At 44.4% G+C, this 18,900-nt stretch overlaps 1 protein-coding gene across 2 annotated transcripts in view; it reads right to left on the bottom strand.

The window, feature by feature from the left end:
* Positions 1–2,898: 2,898 nt before the first annotated feature.
* The window catches only part of Plekha2 (pleckstrin homology domain containing A2), a 61,581-nt gene continuing 45,579 nt past the window's right edge, over positions 2,899–18,900 (bottom strand). For both annotated transcript variants that reach the window (XM_042679422.1, XM_042679423.1), the window contains 7 exons: positions 16,319–16,459; positions 15,411–15,557; positions 15,094–15,162; positions 14,636–14,706; positions 11,342–11,405; positions 5,235–5,312; positions 2,899–4,275 (listed from right to left, as the gene is read on the bottom strand). In XM_042679422.1, the coding sequence (XP_042535356.1) occupies positions 3,913–4,275; positions 5,235–5,312; positions 11,342–11,405; positions 14,636–14,706; positions 15,094–15,162; positions 15,411–15,557; positions 16,319–16,459 (933 nt within the window). In that variant the 3' untranslated portion in view covers positions 2,899–3,912. The remainder of the gene's footprint in view (positions 4,276–5,234; positions 5,313–11,341; positions 11,406–14,635; positions 14,707–15,093; positions 15,163–15,410; positions 15,558–16,318; positions 16,460–18,900) is intronic.

The raw sequence follows: 18,900 nt of genomic DNA, 5'->3' as shown, positions 1-18,900 counted from the left end.
ATATGCCATGTCACCCACCCACGGCTGGAAGGTTTGTGTTAGGAAAACACATAGCTATATTTCAAGATTTCACATGGTTTTATTACAAAACAAGCAACAAAACAAGCTTAGAAAATTATTTGTTGCTACATACCAATTAAAAGATCACATAAAATGAGAAGCCTGTTTCCCTGCACCCACGTGGAGTGCATTTCACAAGAGAAACACGACTGTCAAGCAAGGAGAGGGGGTCACACTGTGCTTTGCCAAATGTTCACTTATTCAAACTTTATCTGGTATGCGTGACTGTAATTGACTCCTGCAGGCAATAACAGACAAGAGGGTGGAGGGGATGTTGGTTAATATATATAACCTGTTCATCTTTGACATGCTTCAAGTTAAACAAAGCTAACTTAAGAAACTCAGTTTCAAGGGTGCATTACACTTCCCTGTGTCTGTTTCTCTACTTAACATTGAAAGCAAACCTATCAAGTCCTACTGCTCTGCTATTTCACCATACATCTGACAGTACATATCAGTGTACATTTATGTTCAGAATACAAGAAAACAAAAACTTGCTCTCAGTAAACTAAAAACCTAGAGCTTAAAATCAACTCTCACAGGAGCTTAGCATTGTATCCAGAATGGACTGCCACTGTTTGGACCTGAGGTCACTCTCCAGACAAACTATTTTTACCAAATTCCACTTGATCTTGAGTAAAAGCAAGTCCATCAAAGCTCTCAAGAATAACATGATAAGCAGTTCAGCTAATACTGTTTCTCCTATCAATCAAGACTTAAGAAGCCTTATTGGAAGAGCCAACTAAGAGATAGTTTTTATTCCATGAAGAAAATGCTACAACTTCACCAATAACCCTTAAGATGAATTTCAGAGCCTATATATTTGACTGCTAACTAGCACTCCCTTCCTGATTTTTTCATCGGGTTCCTTTGTATACATTTAAAACTAATGCTTCAGTCATATATGCACCATCTTTTCATCACATTAAAAGAATGGCAGGCCAGGCATGCTGGCATGTCCCTGAAATCCTAGCACTCAGGAAGCTGCAACAGGAGGATTGTGAGTTCAAAGCCAACCTGGGCGACACAGAAAGATCTTGTCTCAACAAACAAAACCAACCTAACAAGCAAAAAGACTACGATTTTTTTTCCAGAAAGAGAGAAATATGGACAGAAAACAAACTGAAAGAAAAATTTTGGAATGTAAATTATTTTAAGCTGCAAAGAAGACAATTCTATTTTTCTGATATTGGAATTACATTAACAATGCTCTCATTTGGAATTCCTAAGTATTTGCTATTAGAATCCTTGAAAGAAAGTCCTTGTTTTCCCTTTATGAAAATAAAAGATGGATTGTTTATATAATCTAGCACACTCTCAAACAAAATTTGCTGAATAAGAAACCAATCAGCTTACTAAAATGGCCAATTAATTTAGCAATAGAGATTACTATTAGAAGATTTCTAGCAGGGAGTTCATGTTAAAAAGAGAAATGGTAGATTGTGACAACTTAAAACACCAAAAGATGACATCATTTCCATGAGTCAGGGAATGTTTAAAGACACTTCAAAAGTTCCTAATTTGTTTTCATTAATTTCACATCTCACATTGTGCATTTCATGGACTAAGTAAATAATTTTCTGGAGGAAAATCTGAAGATAAAACCAGAGATAAGAGGCTTTAGGAATTTGGAACAGCTTTTTAAAATCAGGCTACTTAACACAGACTCATACATAAATAATTCCCAAACCAATAATTTCTGAGAAATAAAAAGTACTCAATAGTTTATTTTTAAAGGGAGGGAAATTCAGGAACATGAGGACAAACTTAAGTGTGAGACAGCTGTAATCCAGACTTCAGCCACTGAACTCTTCATATGCTTTCTCTTCTACTTTAGGTAGCAACACAGGAGCAGGGATTTACTTGGTGAAAAGTGGTTTGCTTGCCAGGCACTGGTAGCACATGCCTACAATCCTAGCTACTCAGAAGGCTGAAATCTGAGGATCGTGGTTCAAACCCAGCCTGATAAGAAAGTTCACGAGATGGGGCTGGGAAGGTGGCTCAGTGGTAGAGCGCTTGCCTTGCATGCATGAGGCCCTGGGTTCGATTCCTCAGCCCCACATAAGCAAAAAGAAAAAAGCCGGAAGTGGCGCTGTGGCTCAAGTGGTAGAGTGCTAGCCTTGAGCTGAAGAGCTGAGGGACAGCGCCCAGACCCAGAGTTCAGGCCCCATGACCGGACCCCCCGCCCCCAAAAAAAGAGAAAGTTCACGAGACTCTTAACTCCAATCAACCACCAAAAAAGCCAGATGTGGAGCGGTGGCTCAAGTGGTAGAGTACTAGCCTACCACTAGGCCTCTCTCCAACTTCCATACAGAAGTTGAAGAGATAAATGCTCTTAAGGACATGGAAATAATACCTCATACAATGGAAGAAGGCACATGCTAAAATTGGGGTGGGAAATTCAGTCTTCTAGGTTCTTCTGAGACCTGGGCAATCTCAAGCCAGCAATTGAAAACCTCTTACTAAATGTCTTTATGCCATTTTGTATTCCTTAAAAAACATTAATATCCTAAGATTATCTTTTATCTGCCCAGTGGTAAATACATCATCAGATTACAGAGTTTGACATGCAAGTGCTCCTGGCTTCACCCAAAGGGTAACAGGAGAAGAGAGAAAAAGCAATCAACAGACACCCAATACACAACACTTACTATTAGACAAATGTCCTATTCAACAGAGGATCTGCAAGGCAAGAAGTCAAGACAGTTGTCTCCACCAAAACAAAACTTTCTCCTTTCTAGAAAACATGGATCAAAAACACTTAGCAGAGCCAGGTGCTGGTGGCTCATGCCTATAAATCCTAGCTACTAAATATGCCTAGGCTGGAAAGTCTGTGAGACTCTTATCTCAATTAACCAGCAAAAAGCCAGAAATAGAACTGTGACAAATGTGGTAGAGTGTTAGCCTTGAACAGAAAAGGCCACAAGAGACCCTGTGCTAGCAAACCCAAAGCCAAAATGGTCAGCAGGATGAATTAACATCCATCTCTCCTCAGCACCCAGGTGACTGATCGCACACTTATCAAATAACAGTTTTGGGACCAATGTCTGTTCTGTTCTCCATGGTCATAACATTTAACACTGATAAACCCATACTTGGGCCCTGATGCAGAACTAGACTGGTAAGTCTGTTTCCCACATCGACAGCAGTAGGATTCACAGAGCAACAAGAGGAAAACAGTAATCCTCAAAACTTGCTGGAACTGAAGCATCTTCATGCCTCAAAAGAGAACCCTACCTCTTCCTCTGGGAGGTCTCTTGGTGATCTGCTGTGATTTTGAGGGCCACCTCCACCCCTAGATTCTAGCACCATCTCTAAGATGGAGCCCAGTCAACATGGAGCCTGGGTCTCCCCTACCCCAGTACCTTTGATCTGAGTTAATGTCACCTTACTGATCCCCAAATGTTAGCCAATAAAAAGCAATGGGGAGAAAACCAGACAACTGTGCATGAACTGAAAACCAAAGAGAACTAAAAACCAAAGAAGAAAAGAACCTAAAACTAGGACAAGGAAATAAAACTTGGTGAGGGATGAAACTGAACTCCCAACCTCCTTCCAATGAGAAAGCACTGAAAATGACCTCTTCCAGGATGACCTTGAAAGAATTCAACAGCATCAAAGAATGCTCTCTCCACTGAATATGCCTATGAGTCTAACCTAGTGATTTTCCTAAATTAAATATACTGCATTGATAATAAAACAACAACAAAAAAAAAGCCATCTGGATGGGCCATTCCCATAGAGCATCCACAGGAATATGAGACCCTAAAGGCCTTTTGACTGTCCTCCAGCCAACAGGGTAGAGAAACTGAGTTACATCTCCCTTTGTCCCTCCCATGGCACTGGGCTCCATCACACATCAGAGGTCCGTATGTTTTCATCATCGAGGTTGAACATGAATGGTTTCTCCTTGGGGTGTTGGGGCTCTGATCTGTGCCTTATCCGGGAACTTGGTGACACCCCATCAGTATTGCTCTCCCCGAGTCGGGGCAGGAACAGCGAGTCCTCTGGAGCCTCCTGGGCTGGAAGGAGCTTTTCCCGGGCCTGGGGGACAGGTGTCCAGGGTTGCCAAGAGGAGGCCACAGAAGGAGCCTTGCTGAGGGCTTTCTTTTCTTCCACAGGCAGCCGCCCTCTCCACAAGACAGAGGTAGGCCCAGCGGGAAGGCTGGGGCCTCCAGGCCGAGTCAAAGAAATGGATCTGGAAAAAGACATTTCCTAGAAACATAAAAGAGAAGAAATAACAGCAAGTAAGGGGTTTTTCTAACTATATTTATTCCAAAGTCGCAGGAGCAATGCCCACCCAGAACCACAACTTCCTAGTCTGGAGACATATGTCTGCAAAATCTGGCTGTGTTCAACAAAGCCAGAACTGTAGGGTACACCTGCAGTCCAAACTGTGCCTTCCATGGGGGTTTGAGGCAGGAAGGTCACTCCATCCCAGAAGATCAGAGCCAGGTTATCAACACAGCCAACTCCCATCTTAAAAATAAATTAAACCCTCTGTACATATCACCTTTATAATAACAATTTAAAAAATCTTAAAATAAAATAAATTAATTAAAAAGTTGCCAAGTTCTACTCAGGGGGCTGAGCCTAAGAACTGTGGCTCAAAGCCAGCCTGAAAGACTCTTACCTCCAGTTAGTAACCAGAAAACCAGAAGTGGAGCTATGGCTGAAAGTGGTATAGCACCAGCCTTGAGCAAAACAGAGCTCAGGAACAGCACCTAGGCCCTGGGTTCAAGCCCCACAACTCACAGAAAAAAACAACAACAACAACAACTAAGGACAGCATCCAGTACTGAGTTCAAATCCCAGGACCAGTGCAAAACAAATATATAAATAAAAAGGTAATCAGAATTCACTCCATGTGTCAGCATATACCTAGCAGTGAGCCTTGTAGGACACAGAAGACACTCCATGTCTCTGTCCAATCTGAACTTACCTCCTCTAACCCTCTTCCCCAGCCCCTACCCCCCTGCAAAAAGAAAAAAAAAAAAGGAAGAGAAAAATGTTTACCCAAATTAGTAAAGAAAGAGAAAAACAAGCTAGCTGGCCTGTAGCTTCAGCTGCATGTAAGGCCTGGGCTGCCTGCCTACATCACCAAATAAAAACATTCGCTTAAGGAAAATTCATCTCTTAAGTCGACACTGTGCGACAGAACGGAAGTGACTTACTCTGGGGTGACACTTGAGGGCCTGGACAGCTGCCCCAATCGCCTTGATCCAGCTGTGCATGTCTTCAGGGCTGTCTGCCTGCAAAACATCCACAGCACTTACATGGGCCGGGTTTGGCACTGGAATTTCAACATTCAAGCTGCTGGCTCAAGTTTAAATTCATACCATCACACCATTAGGGCTGGAAGGGACCTCAGAAATCAGAAGTTTGAGGACTTTTGAGGACATTGGTGTTTTTTCCCCTGCAATATCTTATTTGATATAAATAAAAGTCCAAAGTAGAGCTGCTTCAGGCAGTGTCAAGGGGCTTGCTCCCCCATCTTTTGTAAAACTTCCTCTCTCCTTCACTGCTACTCCAGCCTTTTGGCTTTACAGACAAGAACACGTGTCCGGGAAGACCAACGCTCAAGGTTCATGGCTCATCCAGCTTTGAGTTCTACTCACTCTTAATGTAGTCATCTTTCTACTAGAACTACCAGAACACAAGAACTCCTTTCAACAACAAACAGTTTAACAAAATCAATAGCAGGAAGCTGGAACATGTTGTTATGGAATAGAAGTTAAGGTAAGGAGGGCAGATAAACGGAGAGAGGAAAGATAGGCAACTGCAGTCATAATACTCAATGTGCATATGTGAAAATGGAGCCAGGTAGGTTGAAGGGATGGGAAGAGATGAGGGAGAATAATGAAAGGGATGCACTGATCAAGATGCATTGTATTTAAAAGCTGTTATGTTAAATGGAAATCTCTTTGTACTACTAATAATAAAATTATTTAAAAAGAACGTTATGGAACTGTGATCTCTGTACAACTACATCATTGTCGTCACCACCACCACCACCACCACCATCATCATCAAACTCCACTTTTAATTACATTAAGGCCAAATCCCTCTGCTACATTCCCAAGATATGTATGACCATATGTCTTCACTCAGAAAAGGATCTGTTCTCAAAGTACTACCCAGATCTGTCCTGAAAATTCACCTAGGCCTCAACCATTGCAGGCCTTGGAGAGTTAAGCTGAGGAATGTTCTAGACAAAAATATGGAGGGCTGAGAATGTAGCTTAGTGGTAGAGTGCTTGCCTAGCATGGATGAAGCCCTGGGTTCAATTTCTTCATGCCACATCAACAAAAACAGCCAGAAGTGGCGCTGTGGCTCAAGTGGTAAATCTCTAGCCTTGAGCTAAGAGAGGCTCAGGGACAGAATCTAGGCCAGGAGTTCAAGTCCCAAGACCAGGGGAAAAAAAAAAAAAAAGCAGAGCCAAAATATTTTCCTCTAGAAAACGACTCCCAATTCCAGCAGGGGGCAGCAGCAGCTCTAAAAAGAAAAGGAGGAAAAGCAACAGAGTTGGCTTGGTTAGCAAGGTCTCTCTTTGGGTGCTTTCTGGCCCTTTGAGTTCAGTTCTGGGAGCTCAAACATTTTCTGAGGGCCCTACTGGGGGTTCCACGCTATAGCAGGTGGAAGCTCTACAGGTAGGTACAAGAATGAACCTCTGACCTCCATAAGTTTCTGTTTGTTCACTTATCTTGATTCACTCACTAAGAGCTCCACAGAAGCACCCAGCATGAGATTACAGGATGGTGTGGGCAGTGGGCAAACACTGACACCAACCTCGAAGTTCTCTGCTTCTGCTCTCACTTGGTCATGCTCAAAGTGACTCCTCTTTGCCTTCTATCATGAAAAACGTGAGCCATTTTGGTTTGTTTTCATTCTTGAACTTGCAAGCTCCTATGTCTACCTGCCAACCAAACAACTCCCTGCCATGGTTAGATGACACTGAACAAGGACATGGCCACAAGGGGCCACATGTGCTGTGCCTGTCAACTTACTTACACTTTCTTCCCCCTTGTCTCTTTCCAGTTATTTGGCAATCTGGTTGTTCCCCAAGGAAAACCACATCTGTTCCAAAAACACAACCAGGATTAGGTCTCAAGGACCAAGTACAGGCTTGCTCCACAGGCAAACCACTGAGAATTAAATGGGATCAATTAGATAAACCTTATTTGAACAATGTGGTATAGCGCCTGCTTAGAATGTGTGAGGCCCTGGGTTTGATCTCAAACACCAAAATTAATTAATTAATTGATTGATTGATTAATTAATTAATTGTTGGTTGTGGGGCTTGGACTCTGGGCCTGGGTTCTGTCCCTCAGCTCTTCAGCTCAAGGCAAGCATTCTACCACTTGATCCACAGTGCCACTTTCCGTTTTCTGAGTGGTTTATTGGAGATTAGAGTCTCACAGACTTTCCTGCCCAGCTGGCTTTGAATTGAGACCCTTAGATCTCAGCCGCCTGAGTAGTTAGGATGACAGGCGTGAGCCACCAGTGCCCAGCTTCAAACAGCCAAATTCAACTCATATATATGTATCCATATTCATATATGTGTGTGCACACATATACATAGTTCGAAAAGCAACTATTCTAATTGAGTAATTCCTTTCCATCGGGACACGGAAAGAAACTACCATTGTATAGGAACCACAATATCAGTTTCTGTTTTTAAAGAACTGGGATCCAGTTTGAGGGCAGTGAAGTTTCAATTAAAACAAAAAATATTGTATGAAAATATCAAGGTTTATATATGTAGCTGGCTTTCATGGACAGTCCATGCTTAGCTTTTATCAAAATCTAAAAGATATCTCAAAAACTGCATCATGAGATAGCTTCAGGAGCCAGAGGGAGAAAGGAGAAATGAGCTCCTCACATCTCATGGTGATTTTCTCGAAGCCTAAAAGTCTGAATCTGGGTAGAACAGAGGGGCACTGTCCAGCCCATACCTCCCTCTCTTTCTGGTGCACTTAAGCTGTGTGCATTTGTTGGTGCTTGGTCCCAAACAAAAGTAGGGTTTCTGTCTTTTGATGGTAGTTTTTTGGTTTGAAGTTGGTTTTCTGTGCCATTACCATGATTTGAACTTAGGGCTTGATACTCAAGGCTGGTGCTCTACCACTTGAGCCACATCTCCAGTTCCAGCTCTTTGCTGGTTGATTGGAGATGAGTCTGCTGTGGCTGACTTTGAACCCCAATCCTCAGATCTCAGCCTCCTGAATAGCTAATGTTACTGGTGCACTGAGTATCTAATGTTACCAGTATGAGCCACTGGTGCCTAGCCTGACAGCAGTTCTTGATACGAGTAAAACAAGGTATTAAACTAAGTCATTTTGATCTGTGGTATTACTGCAGTTCTTTACTGTGTATTCACTATAAGCTCAGTATTATAACAAGTGCAGTGGCTTGAATCAAGGAATTATAGTGGCCATCCAGTATCTCCCTCCAGTTATTGGCACTGTCTTATCCTAAATTGTTAGGCAATTCTCACTTCCTTCCTTCCTTCTTCCTCTACCCTCTTCCCAAGGACCAATCCAATCTTTAACACAGCCTTCCATGTAGATTGTACATATAGTTTTAAGTGATGCCATTCACTTTGTAGTCTGAGCTAAGCAGTAAATATCCATAGAGCTCTAGCCTAACACTGAAATTCACCTGTTAATTCTCTCTCAGTCACTCCTGTCCTGACCTAGCACACTAATCCTGTAACTGGATTTATACTGTCAACAACACCAGTTTTCTTTCTTTCTTTTTTTATTGATCATCATGATGCCTTCAAAAGTATTAGTGTGCTATTTTATACATGAGGGATGGGAGCACGCGGAGAGCTGTCCGGCGGGGAGGCATGCTGCCCTCCTCCGTCCATTGGCCCTTCCCACATTGTCCTCAGCACTGACTCTCTGGGCCACCCTGTGTCTCTTCCTGGAACAACACCAGTTTTCACTATGTTTTTTTTTTTCTTTTTGGCAGTCCTGGGGCTTGAACTCAGGGCTGAAAGTTGTCCCTGAGCTTTTTAACTCAAGGCTAATGCTTTACTATTTGAGCCACAACTCTACTTTTGGTTTTCTTGATAGTTAATTGGAGATAAGAGTTTCACAAACTTTCTTGCCTGAGCTGGCTTTGAACCACAATCCTTAGCTCTCAGCCTCCTGAGTAGCTAGAATTACAAGTATGAGCCACCAGTGACTGGCTACATTTCTCATCTCGATAACTAATTTTCCTCTTGATAAATTCTAGATTCTTGGCCAGGGGTCTCTCAAACTTCTTTCTGCTTCAAGTCGCGATCTTATTTTCATTAGCTATTATAGGTGTGAGCTGGGCCCAGCTTCTTTTTCTTTTTTGATCTATATTCCTTCATCCCCTCAGGGAGCATTTTTTTTTTTTTTTTTGGGTCCGGTCGTGGGGCCTGAACTCTGGGCCTGGGCGCTTTCCCTCAGCTCTTCAGCTCAAGGCTAGCGCTCTACCACTTGAGCCACAGCGCCACTTCCGGCTTTTTTCCTTTTGCTTATGTGGTGCTGAGGAATCGAACCCAGGGCCTCAGGCATGCAAGGCAAGCGCTCTACCACTGAGCCACCTTCCCAGCCCAGGGAGCATGTTTTTTTTTTTTTCTTTTCTTCTTTTTCTGCCAGTCCTGGGGCACTCAGTGTATACCTGAGCTTCTTTTTGCTCAAGGCTAGCACTCTACCACTTGAACCACGGTATCATTTCCAGCTTTTTCTGAGTAGTTTAGTGGAGATAAGAGGCTCATAGACTTTCCTTCCCTGGTTTCAAATGGTAATCCTCAGCTCTCAGCCTCCTGGACAGCTAGGACTACAAGCATGAGCCACTGGTGCCAGGCTGAGCTTGTGTCTTTCTTGTAGTATATTTGGATTTATTTGTCACATCCCATCTTTCATGTTGAGATCACCTACTTGAAAATTTTGTTTCTATTTGACAGGTACCAGTGGCTCACATCTGTAGTCCTAGTTACTCAGGAGGCTGAGATCTTAGGACTAAGGTTCAAAGCCAGTCCAGTTGGGAAAGTGTGAGGTTCTTATCTCCCTCCAATTACCAAACAAAAAGACAAAAGTAGAGCTTTGACTCAAGTGATAGAGCATTAGCCAGTGCAAAAACACTGGACAGCATACCAGGTCCTGAATTCAAGCCCCAGAACCAGCACCCAAAACAATGAATATTTACTGTGTGTAATGAAGTGGTAGGTCATTCATCCATCATTATAGTGTCACAGCACCCTGCGTACTCCCCTCTAGTTCATCTACACACTCCTCCCTTTCATGGTTTAACTTCCATGTACTTGTCCAGAACATTCTCTTAACAAACCCAAGATAAAATGTCTAGCACTCTAAGGACATGCTATAATTTCTACTGAATACAATAACTAGAAACTCTAGTTCTACATCTACAGTTTGAACTTGAAATGGAATGGCAATACCGAGTAACTAGCTTTAACACCACAGTCCAGCTCCCAGGCCTTCCCTCTGCCATCTCCTTGTCTGGAGAAGCATGGCCTAGACATGACTAAGTGCTAGCATGTCTGCTGGACTCCAGAGGAAGAATATAAGACGCACTATGGGTCTTTCTGCTTGTGGGGAACAGGGAATAAAAGTTGCTCTGAAACCTCAAAGGCTCCAATTGGGAAGCCTGCCTTTAAGTCAGCATCCTACTTGTCAACTTTAATGGTAGAAATCCCATATCAACATGATGCTAGGGACATCAACATTCATTGGCTACCTGGACTGGGAGCTGGCCATGAACATCTAGGCCCTGCTGGAAACTCTGCCTGGCTAGAAGGGTTTGGGAGAGCCCCAAAGCTGGGGGGTGGGGAGGGGAACTCCTGAGAGGTGCATGACCAAAAGCCCAAACAATGGCTTTCTGTGCAGCTGGCTGTGCACCTGCTCCTGCGCAGGTCCCTCAGTGAGTCTGTGCTTCCGCACCCAGAAATGTCCAAAAACAGGCAAGACATAAATACCCTCTGGAGCAGAAGTGAAATCAGCCACTACTTCTCCTTTCTCTGCTTAGCTGAGGCCTAGTAGTTGACAGCAGCTGCTCTACACTGGTCGTCTCCAGTACCATGGCTGACCTGTTTGTGCTAGTTTATGGTTGGGAAGCTTTTGGCAAACATCCTGTTTAGAATAAAATGGGACTCAGACTCTCAGAGGCTAAATTTACTGCCGAGAACCGTCAAGTGAAAGAAAAGAGAGAGCAAGGGAAAGGCAAAGGGCTATTAGGCAGCCATTCTGAAATGGAAACCTGAGTCCTTTCACAGTGTGTATTTTACCTGTACGTAGAATGTCCTGGAGCTGGTTATGATTTCAAACAGGTTGTCTCTCATTAAGAGATCACTAGACAGAAAAGAGAACATTAGTTACCCTGCATGCTGGTGTAGTACCTTAAGCACTTGATTGGTCCTAAGGCCCAGCCCCAGTGCCCTGTATCATATAAAGGTGGGCGGGGGTGCCTGGGCCATTCCCCCTTCGGCTTCTCCCTCTCCTAAAGGGCTCAAGAAGAGTATGCCACCTTGATGGCCCCACCACACCCACCAACTCTACCACCTCCACCAGTTCTAATTTGATAGTTAATTTCCCTCCCAAATCTCCTGCCTAATATCCACCATACCTCTTTCCCTTCTTACCTTCTTCCCTTCTGTCCTTCCTTTCCTCCTCTTCTTTCTCCTTCTCCCTCCCTGCCTCTGTCTCCTTCCATCCTCCCTCCTTCCCTCCTCTCCTTGCTTTCTTGCTTCCTTCCTCTTCTTCTCTCTTTCTTTTTCCCTTTTCCCTCTCTCTCTTTCCCTCTTTTCTTCCCTCGCTCAGACTTTCTCTTCTTTACAGATAAGGAAATTCCGGTTCCAACAGCTGAAATGACGTATATGTTCAGATTAAAACCCACTTCTGACTCCAGAGTTTGCCTTTCCTGAGTTCACTATCATTCGCCTCTGCTCTGAAAGCCAATTCTCCATTTCTAAAACCTTCCTTCATCCAAGCAGCAATCCCACCCACTTTGCTGCATTCCCGCTCCTGGCCTCACTCTACTAACCTAGGAGATAAGGAGCTAAAGAGGAGAAAAAGTGGGAGGAGACGAGTTTAAGTTTTATTTCAGGGACAGAGGATGTAGTTCAGTGTGGGAGCACAGTGGTAGAATCCAGCTGCACAAGGCTTTGGGTTTTGTCCTCAGCACCATGGAAAATAAAACAGCTTCTAATATTGTGGAAGTTTTGGAAACAAAGTTCTGACTTCTGCAAGGCAGAGGGCAAGAAGTAGCTGATGCTGAGAGACAAGCTTAAGTCAGCCCCAATTGTTGACAGAGTTAAATGCCTGCCGTGTGTATCCGGTCACTGTGGGACTATATAAGGAGTAAAAGACTTAACTGACCTCAAGTGCTGGCAGTTCATGCCTGTAATCTTAGCTACTCAGGAGGTTAAGATCTGAGGATCATGGTTCAAAGAAAAAAAAAGATGAGGGAAGGGGAGTAGACCTGGGCCAAATTCCAACTCTACTAAGAAAGAAGGCATTTGGGATATGTTTCACAAACTCTGTCAGCCTTTGCAACGCCAAGTGAAAAAATGAAAATGAAAACACATCCTTTGGACTGTTCCCAAGAAGACACAAAAGGCATTTAGAAGAATGTGGGTCACTTAAATTCCATTTCACTATTTTTGTGTGTGTATGTGTTGGTACTGAGGCTTGAAATCACAACCAGAGAACTGTCCCTTAGCTTTTTCACTCAAGGCTGGCACTCAACCACTTAAGCCACACCTCCACCTCTGGGTTTTTGCTGGTAAATTAGAGGTAAGAATCTCACGGACTTTCCTGCCTGGTCTGGCTTTGAACTGCAATCCTCCTATCTCAGCATCCTGAATAGCAAGGATTTCTATTTCACCACCTATTATTAGTACTTTCTGAACTTGTGAACAGAGATGGCTCTTGACAGCCTGACCTACCATTTACTACTCGTGTGTATGCAGTGTCATCACATAATCCACTACTGAGGAGGTAGAACAAAATGGGCAGGAAATCCCCCTTCCTCTCATATCAGTACCCATATTCTATGTCACCTTTCAATTCACTTCAGGTCAATTCAAATGCTCATTCACTACCCAGGAGTCCTGACTCTCCTGGTTGGGTCTAGACCAGCTGCAGTCTCTCAGGCCTAGAGGCTACAGAACCTGGGATTTCCTTTCCTGCTAGCCCCACCTCTCTGAAACCTTTTACTTAAGAGTTCTAACTCTGAACAGAGTAAGAGTCTGGGAAAGTTTGAGGCTCTCATGGAATTGAATCCTACCTTAGTTCCTCAGTCTTCCCCAATATGCTCAGGTAGCCTCCTATCTGTACTGGCCCTCCAGGGTCACAGCAGCTGAGGCTCTAGTTGTGCCCAACTGTCCATCTATCCAGTCTCTCTGAAGCCACACTTAGTCTATCCACAGCTACTTTCATGAATTCCATATTCTCACTGGGACTCTCCCCAGTCTTCTATACTTTGTGATTGTCATATGCCAGTCCCAGTAGTTTTTCATCTCCAACTTCCTTAGTCCACCCAACACATTGTTTTCAGGTAAGACTGTCCTGTGCTGTCATGAGAGAACAGATGCCTACTGCTAACAGCTTCTCTGGTGATACATGTGAGCTTTACATGCACAGTTTTCAGAATAAAGAGACATAGACTTAGTCTCTAAAGATTACAATCTGATTCTGGGCCGGTGACTCACGCCTGTAATCCTAGCTACTCAGGAGGCTGAGATCTGAGGATCTTGGTTCAAAGCCAGCCCAGGCAGGAAAGACTGTGAGACTCCTATCTCCAATAAACCACTAGAAAACCAGAAGTGGCGCTGTGGCTCAAGTGGTAGAGCGCTCGCCTTGAGCTGAAGAGCTGAGGGACAGCGCTCAGGCCCAGAGTTCAAACCCCACAACCGACAAAAATAAATAAATAAAATTACAATCTGGGTGTGGTGGTACGTGTCTATAATCCCAAGCATAGAAGGCTAAAGCAGGAAGATTATGTAAGTTTGGGGCCAGCCTGGGCTACACAGTGAGATTCTGTCTCAAAAAAAGGGGGAGGAAGAGAGGGAAGGGGAAGGGAAGAGAGGGAAGGGGAAGGGAAGAGAGGGAAGGGGAAGGAAAGGGAAGGGAAGGGAAGACCAACAGCTATAGAGCACCTATACATGCCCAGCTGCCCTTGGGGGTCTCAGGTTCAATTCTAAGAGCATCTGTCTTTTAGCCTGCCAAGAGCCAAGCTTGTCCCATACACCATGGAACTTGGAGGGTAACCACTTCCTGGTGGATAAAGGAACACGTTAAAAATAGTTCTTCTTCCTGTCCAGTGATGATAGCACTGAGACATCCAAGCTCTAGTCTTTGTTACTACATTCTTTCTTTTCTCCTCAAGAATGTCCTCGTAAATCAGAAGGGGTTTCAATGGGTTCTTAGCGCTTGTCAGCAGTCTGCCACAGACACCAGACTCCCATCACCTTCTCTATGAAGGTGATGAGGCCCTTGACCTACCTCAGAAGGGTAGTAAATAGAAGCTTTCAGAGGACAAATGGAGGCTTGATCAGCAAAGAACAGGAAGAGATAATTACCCAGACTTAACCAGACACTCGTGGGTCTTGAGAACATCCTTGAGAAATATAGTGCGCAGAGGTTCTCGGTCCTATTGAGAAAAAGCAAAATAGAAAGGTGAATATGTCATCTCATCCAATGATCTGAGCAGCTGACCGTGCCCCTCTCTCACAAATACCTGGCAGAACCCAGGTTGCCAAACAACCTGGTCTCAAAATAAATCATTAAGAAAAACTAACTCTAAGGTGTTTCTGTGGCCCTGACCATAAAGCCAATCACTGCACTAAGGTCTCATTACTGTCCTTGTAAAGAATTTCATGTGGGAGGGAAGGAGAGAGAGAAGGTGGGAGAGAGGGAGGGAGAGAGAGAGAGGAAGACAACATACTACATCTTTATTCATCTGCACTATCCTGTAGATGTGTCCAGGCCTCTCCTGGCCTCTATGACCTCTCAGAAGATCCTCGAAGCCTCCACCCACCTGCTCACACTTGAAGTAACAGATGGTGAAGTCATCCAGTGCAAAAAAGCGACGTTTCCAGCTCTTTCGCTGAAATGAAAAGTGAAGAGCAAGGCATTAGGGAAAGGCCCAGCCTTACAGAAGCTGCACTGAGACTAAGCCCCAGGACCTGGCCCCATGGATGCCCAGCTCCTATGATCAGCGGAGGCAACATATGAGGATTAATACCTTGACAGGTGGCGACCCAATCTCTGTGAACACAGAGGACCGTAGCTCCTCCTCTCTCCCTCCCCTCTGCGACATCCAGGCCCACTGGCTCCAGCCCATAGCCCACTTACCACATTCCCTTGCTTCACACAGTAGCCACTCTTAATGAGGGGAGGCCCCGTAGAAGCTCGGCAGCTTGATGTGGGGATGTAACTCTGAGACCTTCGAAGGATAGCATGGGACCCTGGCTCATATCCCTCCTGCCCGTCTCCGCCATTCTACAAGGGAAAGCATGAGAGTTAGTACCTCCTTCCACCCTCCATTCAGCCTCAGCTCCAGCTGCATTGGACCTCTGGCCTCGTGGATAGTATGTCAGTCAAAATAAGAAATAAACATTGACTTTGTCTGGGTCAGGCACTCTACTTGGTATTTTCACAGTGATAGATTCTGGGGTTTGGGTAGAAAGAGAATGCAGGTCAGAAGATGGTCTAGGGGAAGGCAGGAGACTTTTTTCTAGACACACTTCCTACATCAGTCCATTCCCCACAGATTTTGTTGTTGTTGTTATTTGTTTTATTTTGCTTTGTTTGTGTGTTGGTACTAAGGCTTGAACTCATGGCCTGGGCACTAACCCTTGGCTTTTTTGACTCAAGGCTTGTGCTCTACCACTTGAGTCACAGCTCTACCTTTGGCTTTTTGCTGGTTAGTGGGAGCTAAGAGTCTTATGGACTTTCCTGCCCAGGCTGGCTTTGAACTTTGATCCTCCAATGTTAGCCTCCTCAGTAACTAAGATTGAGGGCGTGAGATGCCAGTGCTCTGACTCCTAGGAAGAAAGAAACATAGGGACCACACAGCCTAAAGACACACTGGCCTCAACCTCTGCACTGCCATTCCCCCCTTTACCCCTCCACCCCGACACACACAATGGCCTCTGAGGCACCAGCTCCCCATCTACCCACTGTACTAGCACTGGCAAACCACAGCCACTTCCATGCCCTCACTATTTCCCCACCTCAAGCAACCCCACTAGGCCCAGCACCTGGCTGATGGGGGTGTGGACCACCACCCCTCCGATGATCTCTGTCTTGTAGGCCACCTGTGGCTTCTTCTCTAGGGTGGGAGGAGCTGCTATACTTTTGAAAACTTCTGTAGTCAAGGGTAGGGTCCCAGCTTTGGGTACCTGGGAAGAATGACAGCACGGTCAGTAGTGAATAGAAGGCTCTGGAAAAGCAGAGTCTCAAGCAGGATGGAAGTAGCAAAGAAAACTAATGTATCAACTTACAGGAAGACTCGTCTCTTCCCCAAGCCCTTCCCTGAATCTATATCTGAATCTAAGGAACTCAGTCAATAACCATTCAGACAACAACAAAAACAACAACAACAACAACACACACACACACACACACACACACACACACACACACACACACACACACACACACGATTTACTCTCTATCAACTATAAGCCAGCATGTCATTGGATGGAAACCAGAGATTAATATCAAACAAAACAGACATGAGTCCTGTCTCACAGTGCTAACGTGCTAATAGCTAAGACTCATAATAAAAAGCCTAACAAAACAATCAGAATATTAAAGATGGTGGTGAGTGTCACAAGAGAATAGGTAGGAACTAAGGCAGAGGTCCACAGGGTAAGTCCCAGAAATGGACAGTGAAAAGAAACTGGGAATGTAAAGCTGGGAAAGAACCTGCTGGGCAGGTGAAATGGGCCAAAATGCCTATAGGAGACCTGGGTTGCAGCTCAGCGCTGGGATGCTTGCCCAGCAGGTGGGACGCCTGGGTTACATCCCCAGCACCACAAATAAACAGAATTCGTATGGTACAGGTAAAGCATGCCTTAATAATAATAATGCCCTAAGTTAATAAATAAAAAAAATTGATTTTGGCTTAGGGTTTCAGAAGTTCCAGAATATAGTCACTTGAGTCTGTTGCTTTAAGCCTATAGTGAGAAGTGGCAGAGGAATCTCATGGAGGCTGAGTGAAAGAAAAGTCAGACAAGAAGGGGCCAGGATCTCAATATCCCTTACAATGACCTAATTAATCCACCCATAGGCCCCAGCTCCTAATGATGCCACCACCTCCCAAGTGTGCCACAGACTAGGATTAAGACTTCAACACAGGGGAGGGGGCAGGGAGAATGGGATGGGAAGGGGAAACAAAGGAGCAGGCTACAATGCATGATAAGAAATGTACTCATTATCTTGCCCATGTAATTGAAACCCCTCTGTACAGTATTTTCACAAAAAAAAAAAAAAAAACCAGGAAAAAAGAAGACTTCAACACACTGGTCAATGGAGACATTTCAAATGATCACACCTCAAGTGTAAAATGGAAAAGGGAACACATTTATGTTGTAAGAGCTGTGGTTATCAAATGATAGTACACAGACCTTTAAACACTCTAGAAACAAAAGAATATCTGTGTAGCCAGCCCACCTATAATCCTAGCTACTCATGAGGCTGAGATCTAAGGATCATAGCTTGAAGACAGCCCAGGCAGAAAAGTCCATGAGACTCTTTTTTTTTTTGGGTCCCGTTGTGGGGCCTGAACTCTGGGCCTGAGCGCTGTCCCTCAGCTCTTCAGCTCAAGGCTAGAGCTCTACCATTTGAGCCACAGCGCCACTTCCGGCTTTTTTCTTTTTGCTTATGTGGTGCTGAGGAATCAAACCCAGGGCCTCAGGCATGCAAGGCAAGTGCTCTACCACTGAGCCAACTTCCCAGCCCCGTCCATGAGACTCTTATCTCCAGTTAACCACAAAGAGCCAGAGTGGAGCTGTGGCTCCACTTTGCTAGTCTTGAGCAAAAAAAGTGAAGGGATAGGGGTTGGGAAGGTGGCTCAGTGGTAAGAGTACTTGCCTTGCATTCATGAGGCCCTGGGTTCAATTCCTCAGCACCACATAAGTAGAAAAAGCTGGAAGTGGCACTGTGGCTCAAGTGGTAGAGTGCTAATCTTGAGCTGAAGAGCTGAGGGACAGTGCCCAGGCCTAGAGTCCAAGCCCCACGACCAAAAAAAAAAAAAAAAAAAAAGTGAAGAGATAGCACGTAGGCCCTGAGTTCAAGCCCCAGTACTGGCATAAAAATAAAACATCTTATGTATTGCAAATTATTTTAATTAACATTTCACAAGTGGTACTACTGTTTCCAGAAAAGCCCTATCTGTTTGAAGAACGAGCTACCTGTGTCCCCATGTTGGCAGTTCTACAGCTAAGCAATAGAGAATTTTTATAATCAGTTGAAAACCACAGGCCAGAGGTCTCCAGCTGGTAGCCCACAGACAAATAACTTGTCCTATGTAATGTGCTCTTCAAGTAACATTTACGTTTTTTAGCTAAGCAGCAGTCCCCTCATTACATGGAAAATTCAGCCTTCAGTTTGCCACAGTCTCCATCATTGTTCTATTACCCTCATATCTATTGCCAAATTCTTCACCCTTGCCCCTTCATTTATATTAAAGCCTGAAACTGGTGAAATCTTGCTTTTTTTTCTTCAAAGAAAAAAGAGGCCCAACAGTTTGTCAGTCATTTGCCTAAAGCCATGATTAATAACTGAGCAGATTAGACTAACTCCCAGCCAGTTCAAAAGAGCACACTTTCTTTTTCCA

This window comes from Dipodomys spectabilis, unplaced genomic scaffold (assembly GCF_019054845.1).
Source record: "Dipodomys spectabilis isolate Male_0828 unplaced genomic scaffold, ASM1905484v1 ptg000052l, whole genome shotgun sequence".
Classification (NCBI taxonomy): domain Eukaryota; kingdom Metazoa; phylum Chordata; class Mammalia; order Rodentia; family Heteromyidae; genus Dipodomys; species Dipodomys spectabilis.
This window is presented reverse-complemented; position numbering and strand designations above follow the sequence as displayed.